We start from the raw sequence: 10,775 nt of genomic DNA, 5'->3' as shown, positions 1-10,775 counted from the left end.
GTGGACAGAGCCGCTTGAAGACTTTCACGCCGTCACGGATCTGCCGTTACATCGGTCAGCTTGCGACAGCAAGGATTTAGAAACTACACTGACCTAATAGTTCCTCATGAGCTCTTGGCTGCTGTTGAAGAAAGGAAATTATTTACAGTTACATTTACATTATTTACTATCCAGTGTCACCCAAATGAGGATGAGGTTCTCTTCTGAGCCTCAAGGTTTCTTCCTCAGGGAGTTTTTCCCTCACCACCACCACCTTAGCCTTAGGCTTGCTCATTATGGATAAATTTGAGATAAAATAGTAACTTAACTTTAAACTTTTTTCCTTCTCTGTTTCTATACTTCTGGAAAGCTGCTTTGAGACAATGTTCATTGTTAAAAGTGCTACACAAATACATTGAATTGAATTACGGATTAAAGGACGGGTCAGTCACCTTATTCCGAGAATTCCGAGTGTTTCACTGTAAAAAGAACGATCCAAGAGAAATCTTTTTCCTTGGAAAAGGTCTAGGTTCATGCTATTGTTTTTCCCCTGAGGTTGATTTTCCCATATGGTCTTGTAGATATTTTAGGTTCATGTAAATGAACATACTGTGACACACAAAATCAGAGATTAAAAAAAAAACAAACAAGGTTTATTATTATTTCAACAATAAACCCTTTCGGAAACTCGACAAAGGAGTAACATTAGATGAGTTCCCATCATAACAGATCATGAGTAATCCGTCATTATGGATATAACTCAAGATTTCAGTGGATGAAGCTAGAGATGAGACCCTGATTAGATGTAACTCAAAGAGACTTCACGCTTCAGAAAACCAACAAATCAGAAAGAAAAAAAGAAAAAGGCCCAGGAGCGTCAGATATATCCTTCTATCTCAGTCTTTGTTCTTTATTTAGATCAGCGAAGGGAAAAACCTCCGCCTCTGATCAGAGAACACGCTTTCAGTCCCGTCTGTTACGACGTCCGGTCGGAGATCAGGACAGCTTCATGCCCTGTACGTTGGCCCTCAAGCTGACCATCTGCTTCTCCTGCTTCTGCTTCTCCTGCTTAAACGCCACCTTGTTCGCCTTCTTCTCCACGCGTCGCTCCTGCGCAGGAAACAACACAAACCGTCTGTATTTGTGCTTTTTAAACACAGAATTTTTATGCCTTTGCGCTAAACAACAAAAAGACACTATTCTGGTTCGAAAAGAAACCTCGTAACGTGATTCGTTCTTAGTTTGGTGCTTCTGTTACATCCAGCCAATCATTTATCAAAATGAATCAACCTTAATTAGAAGAAAAGTAGAGGAGACTCCGAACCTAGCGTCTTTACTTGAAGCGGTAGATTGCGTTATGCTAGTCTCAGCCTCGGAAGCTCCGCCCACAAGCTCACAATCTACAGATCACAAACTGTGACAACGAGCTTTTCTGGAGAAAAGCAGATTCTCTTGTTCATGCCTTTAAAAGTTACTGAAGAGTTTAGACAGAGGTGAAGCATTTGGTGGCGAGCAACGAGATCACGAGACCGTAACTATACACAGATAAACAGTACAAGCTGTAATCACCTGCAGTCATAGGAAAATAATCCAGTTCCAGATGACAATCACACAATTGTTGTTTTGTTATCTTACAAAAGCACAACAAGGAGTGTTTTACCCCTCCTTACATATGGTTTTGTGTGTGGGTGTGTGGGAGCGCATGCATATACACTTTCCATACTTTCTACCACATGATCCTGTATATTTCTCAACCTGTCTATCTATCTTAGAATTAAAATCCGATCCCTTTAACTTTTATTGTGCTTCTTACAATAGACATTATCTTAAAGCAGTTACTATACTATACTAAGTTACTGTTTTATCCCTAATGAGAAGCCTGAGGCGACGGTGGTGAGGAAAAACTCTGAGATGTTATGAGGAAGAAACCTTGAGAGGAACCAGTCTCAGAAGGGAACCTCATCCTGACACTGGACAGTAAATAATGTAAATGTAATTCAAGAATGTCCTTTCTACAACAGCAACCACTGTCCAGTGTCACCCAAATGAGGAGGAGGTTCGCTTCTGAGACTGGTTCCTCTCAAGGTTTCTTCCTCATATCATCACAGGGAGTTTTTCCCCTCACCACCGTCACCTTAGGCTTGCTCATTAGGGATAAATAGTAACTTAACTTCAAACTTTTTTCCTTCTCTGTTTCTATATTTCTGTCAAGCTGCTTTGAGACAATGTCCATTGTTAAAAGCGTTATACAAATAAATTGAATTGAAAAACTCCCTGAGAACCTTGAGAGGAACCAGGCTCAGACCATCTGGGTGACACTGGACAGAAAATAATGTAAAAGTTGATAATATCCTTTCTAATATTATCTTAGTCCAAGTAAACAAACGAGCTACAAAGCTATGCACACATTTCTCACACAAGTATGTCTAATCCAGGAGTGTCCGATCTTTTCCGGAAAGGGCCGGTGTGCGTGCTGGTTTTCATACCAGAGCAGAAGCCACACCCGAGTCTGGTGAAAAGCCAAGATCAACTGATTAAACAGGAGGAATCAGGTGTGGCTTCTGCTTGTATGAAAACCTTAACCCTCACCTGGCCTCTGCAGATAAGACTGGACACCCGCGATCTCATCAATTCTGTTTAAATGACCAACAAAGACTTAAATCAAGATCACATTCATTGTGTGTGTGTGTGTGTGAGAAGATGAACAAGCCTCAAAACAGCGTTCAGTGTTAGTATCTTTATCATCAGCATCTAACCAAATGTAGTTATAAATATAGCATGTGTTTTTACTTTTATTCACTTCCGTTAGCAGGCGAAGCTGAAGGACACAAACCGGAGGAACAGGATTCAGCTAATTCAGGAAACGAAGGCTGTTCTGCCCTCTACTGGCTGATGTACCCTTTTACAGAGACTTCCAACAACGTGAGAGACGGTGAGCCTTGGAGAAAAGTTGAACTTTATGCAAATACAGAGTGCAGTGATTAGCGATCAGCTCGTATATGATGAGCTGATGAATTTTACTCCAAATCTCCCTCCAGAGCGTTTCATTTTAGACGAATCCTAGTTGCACCAGCCCCAGATAAATGTTATTACTATAGCAACCAGTAACAGGAACACCTTAATAGGAGTGGTGACCCTGTGCTCGGATTTCGATTTACTAAGCTGGCGTGAATACGTGAAAGAATTTTACTGTGCTGTGATGTAAACCGATCAGGCATAACATTACGACCACTGACAGGTGAAGTGAATAAGACTGATGATCTCCTCATCATGGCACCTGTTAGTGGGTGGGATATATTAGGCAGCAAGTGAACATTTTGTCCTCAAAGTTGATGTTAGAAGCAGGAAAAATGGACAAGTGTAAGGATTTGAGCGAGTTTGATGAAGGACCAAATTGTGATGGCTAGACCACTGGATCAGAGCATCTCCAAAACTGCAGCTCTTGTGGGGTGTTCCCGGTCTGCAGTGGTCAGTATCTATCAAAAGTGGTCCAAGGAAGGAACAGTGGTGAACCGGAGAAAGTGATGATGACTGATGCACGTGGGGAGCGAAAGCTGGCCCGTGTGATCCGATCCAGACATTCAGCTCAAATTGCTGAAGAAGTTAATGCTGGTTCTGATAGAAAGGGGGTCAGAATACACAGTGCAGGACGGGTCAGGGCTGTTTTGGAAGCAAAAGGGGGACCAACACAATATTAGGCAGGTGGTCATAATGTTATGCCTGATCAGTGTATGTGTCAAAATAAAGGCTTCCTTTTTTCATGTAATAGCATGTTTCCACCAGAGGGGTCGCCAAATCCAAATCCTTCCAATCTAAAGTTACAGTACATTCAGCTCACTGAAATCAGCTTTCAGATGAACCTTAAAAAGAAGGTTTATGTGGAAGAAAGAAGTTGCTTATTTTCCAGACAGTGATGTGAAATTATATCGGCACCCGCCGACTTCCATCATTATAACGTTAACGTCCAGCGGTTTTATCCTGCTCATAAATTCCGTTAAAGGAAAAAATAAAAGAAAGAGTCAAATTATTTACCTTCCTCTCCTCTTTGATGGCTTGTTTCCTGAGTTTGCGGTCCTCTTTGCTCTCCTCTCGACAGCGCGGCTGTGTGGAGACTCGCGGCAGGTCCGAGTCGTTGATCCTCTCCATGCGCTCCACCTGCCTGGCCGTCGGTCCTCTCCGAGGCAGTACGTCCAGAGGAATCCCTGTTTTACTGGACACGCGAATCTGCTTCTGCTGCTACACACACACACACACACACACACACACACACACTCAATCTATCATTCAAAAACCACTGATTACATCAATGCATTCAGTTTACATTAGAGCTCATTAACATGATGATACCTTGGGAGGGTCTTCGATCAGCTTGGGGCGATTGTACAGGTTGGAGTACGTGCCTGTAAGAGAGAGGAGGTTTATTTAATAATGCGCACACACACACACACACACACACACACACACACACACACACACACACACACACACGTGCACACAGAGCAGAAGTGACACTTCTAAAATCTTTATATTTGTTTATAGCTGATGAAGGACGTGATAGAATCTGGAGGTGAAATAAAGTCTTTGAATATTATTACAGGATTAAAAACTATAATATGATTCAGAAACATTATTAAAACCAGTTTGGACCAGTTCCCTAATGAGAGAAATGTTTTTTCTTCATTGAAATATTGGGCTAATTAACAAATCCCAGTTTTTCACAAGACATTTAGTTTATCCAGTTAGATTAGTCAGTTTCACAATTATTGGCACCCTCTCTTTGGTAAAGCAGAGTTAAATTAGAAAGAAGAAAGAAGAAACGGACTCATGTTTAATAAATAAAGCAGGAAGAAAGACAGTTTTGATGTCAGCAAGTTGATGAAGTTTCAGCTCTCCACCTGATGATCCAGTTAGAACGGCTGAAACAAACACCTCGACTAAAGAACTCGACTCTTTACACACAACTTGGACCGGTTCAGTCCGGCGCCGGAGAACTGGAGAAGGTAACAGCTTTAGGTGTGTGTAGGTGGTGGGTCAGTGCAGATCTCTTCACTCACTGATGATGGTCTCACAGTCCCATTTCTCCTCGGGCGGCTCCTCGATGACCAGTGTCTCCATTTCCTGCTCTTCTTCCTCCTCCTCTTCCTCCTTCAGACACGGCAGTTCAGGAGGACCGAGCTGCTCCGGCTTCTGGACCCTACAACAGCATGGAGGGACGAGGGGTTATGAGAGAGAGAGAGAGAAGAAACAGAGAGATGGAAAGAAACTAAGACAGAGAGAGAGAGAGAGAGAGAGAGAGAGAGATAAGCAGAGAGAGAAAGAAAGAGAGAGAAACAAAGGCAGACAGACAGAAGTGAGAGAGTGAGAGTGACAGAAAAAGTGACGGGGGGGCACAGAGAGAGAGACAGAAAGAAATTGAGAGACAGAGAGAGAGAGACAGACAGACAGAGAGAGAGAGAGAGAGAGAGAGAGAGAGAGAGAAACAGACAGACAGAGAGAAAAAGAGAATGAGAGACAGAAAAAGAAAATGAGTGAGAGAGAGAGAAAATGAGAGCGACAGAGAGAGAGACAGAGAGAGAAAAAGAGAATGAGAGAGAGAAAAAGAAAATGAGTGAGTGAGAGAGAGAGAGAGAGAGAGAGAGAGAGAGGGAGAGAGAGAGACATAGACACAGACAGAGAGAGTGAAAAAGAGAATGTGAGAGACAGAGAGAGAGAGAGAGAGAGAAACAGACAGACAGAGAGAAAGAGAGAATGAGAGACAGAAAAAGAAAATGAGTGAGTGAGTGAGAGAGAGGGAGAGAGAGAGAGACATAGACAGACACAGACAGAGAGAGAGAAAGAGAGAGAGAGAGAGACAGCTCACAGTTGGTACTCACTCTTTCTCCTTCTCCTTGAAGTAATCATGGATGATCTCCTCCAGCCTCGTACTCGACGGGTCGATGAATCCTTCCAGCTCTGCGTTATCAAGAGCGCCGATTTCATCATCGTCAAACTGCTCATAGAACTACACACACACACACACACACACACACACACACACACACACACACACTCTCTTCAGTCTGTACAGCAGTAAAATCCTCATGTCTTCCTCCTCTCCTCTGTGAGTAAAAGCTACCTTCTCGAAGCGGTCATCGAGGAGTGTGAGCTGCTCGTTCCTCCTCATCACAGACGACGTGAGCGAGTACTCCGTGAATCGACTCCTCGTCTCACAGTCCATGAACATGAACTGTCCTCTGTCCACTTCATCGTCTGATACGCCGCCGGCCGAGTCGTAGCTCCGCTCCTCATCATCTTCTCCACTCTCTCCCTCATCCGTGTCCTCCCACTCATCATCATCATCACCTTCACTGTGTGTTTAACAGGTGTGTGTGTGTGTGTGTCACTCAGTGCAGTGAAACTCTTTTTTAATACAAACACCCAGCGTCTGTGAACGTAGCACTCACCCCATGTGGATGTCTCCTGACACGACGTCGTTGGCTTTAATAATAAAATCGTCCTCCAGGATGTTCTCGGGGTCGTCGAAGTCAAAGTCTTCATCCAGAGCAGCCACGATGTCCGGGTCCATGTCCAGCCTCGGGCCTGAGACAGGAGGAGGGAGGTTAAGAAGGAAAACCAACTTCAAGGAGAATTAACTCAAATCAGATCCATCACAGGAAACAATCACATCCAATTATCATGCACTATTAAAAGACAGGAAGTGTAAGGGATGTGAGAAATCCTCTCACCTGATATCGGAGCTGCTTTGTTTAACAATCCCACTTCTTCCTCGAACTCGGAGGCGAACACAGACGACGGGAGCTTGATGGAAGCAGCCTGGAGAATAGAAGGATGCGGAATAGAAGAGAGGAACATGAAACATTAAAAAACATCTACACACACGTGAACACTGTACAGAGAAGTAAACGACTGCTGCTGGCTGTTCTGTCTGGGATTGATTTGATGCCCATCATCATAATGGTCACTGATTCTGTGTAAGACCTATTGTGATGATATGCTGTGTGATGCAAAATGACACCCTGTGATTCAGGGTTGGAGGCCACGCCTCCTTCACTGAGTCTGACACAGAGGCCACGCCTCCTTCACTGAGTGACAGGCCACGCCTCCTTCACTGAGTCTGACACAGAGGCCACACTTCCTTCCAAGACAGAGACACAGAGGCCACGCCTCCTTCTTTGAGTCACACACCTCCTTCAAACAGACTAACAGAACCAGAGGTCACACCTCCTTCTTTTAGACTTACACACAGAGGCCACGCCTCCTTCCAAGACTGACAGACACAGAGGCCACAAGTCCTTCTTTGAGTGATAGAGGCCACACCTCCTTCAAACAGACTAACAGAAACAGAGGCCACACCTCCTTCTTTTAACTTTCACACAGACTCCATGCCTCCTTCTAAGACTAACACAGAGGCCACGCCTCCTTCTAAGACTAACACAGAGGCCATGCCTGCTTCTTTGAGACTGACACACAGAGGCCACACCTCCTTCCAAGCCTGACAGACACAAAGGCCACACCTCCATCACTGAGACTGACACAAGGAGGCCACTCCTCCATCACTGGGATTGACACACAGACCAAACCTCCATCACTAAGACTGAGACTGTCTCACACAGAGGCCACGCCTTTTTAACTTTTCTTAAATATCGATATTAATGTAATTCAGTGAGTCTTTCCAACTATTAATGGGTCATCATGGGTCAGCACTGAAATGCTCAACACTCTGGATCTCTAGAACCGCCCAGCGCCATTCACTTCTTCATCAAACTCTCTCAACTTACAGGAATCGTGAGGACCTCTTCCTGGCCCTGCTCATCCTCGTCCACTTCCTCCTCTTCTTCTCCAGAACCCCGAGGTCGTGAGGAGGAGACGAGCTCTGCAGGCTGAGACGCCTCTCTGAGGTGCTGCAGGTAGTCGTAATCATCGTCAAAAAACACACCGTACTTCCTCTGCTCCTCCCTCCTCTTCTCCACCTCCAACTGCAAATACACACCGAAGACAAATGAGCAACCTGTTCCATCTGAACTCACACACACACACACACACTCTCACTCACCTTAGCAGCAGGTAAGAGGACATGCTGAGGCGCTTTCTCATCAGCCGCCAATGGGTCTTTCTGACTCCGGTGCACCAGGTGGAATGACACGGCGTTCTTCTTACTGATGAACGATTTCTTCTTCCTGTGAGGCTTTACACGAGAAACAAGCAAGAAAAAGGAACGTGAGGACGTCAACAATAACAATAAGTGATCGTCTTTGAGAAGTATATCCTGCGTATTTAAGTGCATCCTTGACGTTCAGCAAGTCTGTGAGACTCTGGAAATATCTGTGATGTTTATAATACTCAGTATTGAATATTATTTAAAAATTTCCTAAAAAATACAACATTAGTAACAGAACTGCAAGAAGCGATGACAGGGGGCCAAGCACCAAGGATGTAGTCATAAAGGTTTGTTTTTTTTAAAGACTTTTACTACATAAAAACACCAATGGTGCAACAGGAATCCGGAGATCGCTGATAGTATGTTCTTTCAGCATTCCGAATAACCTCTCTCTTTCCAAACCGTCTGGCCATTGTGTTGTCCATTTGAATTTTCTCGCTAGCTTGCGTGTCACCTGTTCATGTGTGAATTTAACCAATAATTAGGGTACGTTAATAACTAAGGGAAATTTTAATTCGGAAACCAACCTTCATTATCACATAGAAATATGATGTAACTAATACATATATTTAAACTATGTCTCTGGCAGAGGGCCGGTCCAAATGTGGGGATGGGCCGCATTCAGACCCCGGGCCGTAGTTTGGGGGCCCGAGACGTGACTGTGATGCTACACAAAACGTCTGGGCGATTTTAATAAATCACAAACTCTGGAAACATCTGATTTCTACTTTGTGACAATAAGTTGAGCAAAATCTTCCATATGGATGATGCAAAAGCAGAGTGGACAGCTGACTGACTGACTACAACTTTATGTCTCAATGGCACTGAACACACACACACACACACACACACACACACACACACAGTCTCACTTGTACTGCCTCTTCTCTATGGTCCACTGATGGATTTTACAGAGCAGCAGATGGACTAGAGTCAGTGAAAGGATCGTAAATGTGACTAGAACACAAGCAGTTTTTAGATTTTGCCCCTGATATATGACTAGTTATGTTCTCAACTCATGGCTAGTGCAACTCCAGTGCAGCTCCAGTGCAGTCGAACACACGAGCTAGCTAGCTAACCTTCTAAACCCTGAAAATCCTACTTACCATTGTGTTGAAATGACACGTTTAAACCGCAAATGTTCGCTCGGTATATCCTTCAACCTTTAACTCAACACGAGTAACAATCGCCGAAACCCAGAAACTCCAGGAAGATCAGATTAATTCGCGAGTTAAAGCTCCTCCTGAGAGGTTGTTAGTGTAGCACATGTGTTATCGGCCATGTCTGGAGTAAACCAGACCAGCAGGAGAGGGGGAAACTATACCAACATAACAGCACTTTATAAATATATTGATTATATTTTGACCAAGTATTGATTAAAATATATACATTAATGTGAATGTTTTAAATATGACGATGATTTTAGAGTGTAGTTATTTTAATATAATTCGCTAGGATGAACATAATTCAACATATATCACCTACCTAAATTTGGTTTAGTCGATCTGCGGCACAAGTAAACGTCAAGCTGATGACAGGCGACCTCTAGTGGTGAGGTTTAAAAGTGAAATAATAATAATAATAATAATAATAATAATAATAATAATAATAATAATAATAATAATAATAAATGCACTATTTCTGTATTTTATGATTGATCTATTTAAACATTCACATCATTAATACCATTTTTAAAAATATATTTATTTATAATACAGAATATAATAATTTAATTTTCAACATGTTTTAAAGACAAATATGTACTAAAATCACTAATTTCATGTGTTAATAATTGTCTTTTATTTCTTTAATTTTTACTAATATATTAATTTATTTGTATATAAGTTTCATTATTTTTTACTATATTTAATAATTAATTTAATTCACACCATTTTTAAAAGTATATTTTAAAAAATGAATATAAAAATTAAATTATTGTAATGTTTCCAAATTTTTGAAGAAAATGATGTACTAATAGCACTAATTTAATGTGTTAATAATGTTCTTTTATTTCTGTATTATTTACTAATATATTTCGTATTTATTTTTATATAATTTTCTTTAATAATGTTTTACTAAATTTAATAATTAATTTAATGCACACCATTTAAAAGTATATTTTAAAAAAGGAATATAATAATGTAATTATTTTATGTTTCCAAATAATAAAAAAATGTACCGAAATAAATATTTTTTTAAATTTCTGTATTATTTTCTAAAATATTGTTTTTAATTTTATATAATATATTTATGGGAAATCTGTAACTAAATGTAACAACTAATTACATTTTAATTGAACAAGGTGAGTACATATAAAAAGAGCTTATTTGGAAATAGTCATTCGTATATATCTTTAGTCTGTGTAAAAAAATTTTTTTTTACATTTTTTTAAGCATTTTTTACAAAACATTTAATTTAAAAAAAATAATAATTATTTATAATCAGCGCTTACAATATTTAATCTCATCTTTTTGAAAAACTGCAATATTTGTCCTGGAATAATCCTGCAGTATTTTGCTGTAGCTGTATGTGTATAGTATTATGTGTATTTATGTCTATTTATCTATTTATATTTATTTCCCTTTATGAATAATAGCATTCAGCTCACTTCACTTTTTATGTGTTCAGCTTGAGGAAT

General features: G+C 41.1%; 1 protein-coding gene across 2 annotated transcripts; it reads right to left on the bottom strand.

Moving 5' to 3' along the window:
* Positions 1-603: 603 nt before the first annotated feature.
* ltv1 (LTV1 ribosome biogenesis factor) lies at positions 604-9,438 on the bottom strand. 2 transcript variants are annotated; one of them, XM_058381164.1, is made up of 11 exons: positions 9,244-9,438; positions 8,033-8,164; positions 7,758-7,955; positions 6,705-6,792; positions 6,423-6,558; positions 6,095-6,326; positions 5,853-5,980; positions 5,034-5,173; positions 4,327-4,379; positions 4,012-4,215; positions 604-1,089 (listed from the first exon to the last, which is right to left on the bottom strand). In XM_058381164.1, exons 1-11 carry the CDS (start codon positions 9,244-9,246, stop codon positions 976-978), a joined length of 1,428 nt encoding a protein of 475 aa, XP_058237147.1. In that variant the 5' UTR covers positions 9,247-9,438; the 3' UTR covers positions 604-975. The 2 variants fall into 2 exon arrangements, with proteins under 2 accessions (XP_058237147.1, XP_058237148.1); XM_058381165.1 differs by having other exon boundaries at positions 4,012-4,212.
* Between the last annotated feature and the right edge of the window lie 1,337 nt (positions 9,439-10,775).

Source organism: Hemibagrus wyckioides, linkage group LG26 (genome assembly GCF_019097595.1).
Source record: "Hemibagrus wyckioides isolate EC202008001 linkage group LG26, SWU_Hwy_1.0, whole genome shotgun sequence".
In the NCBI taxonomy this organism is placed as follows: domain Eukaryota; kingdom Metazoa; phylum Chordata; class Actinopteri; order Siluriformes; family Bagridae; genus Hemibagrus; species Hemibagrus wyckioides.
The sequence above is the reverse complement of the archived record's forward strand: the minus strand, read 5'-3'. Positions and strand labels throughout refer to the sequence as shown.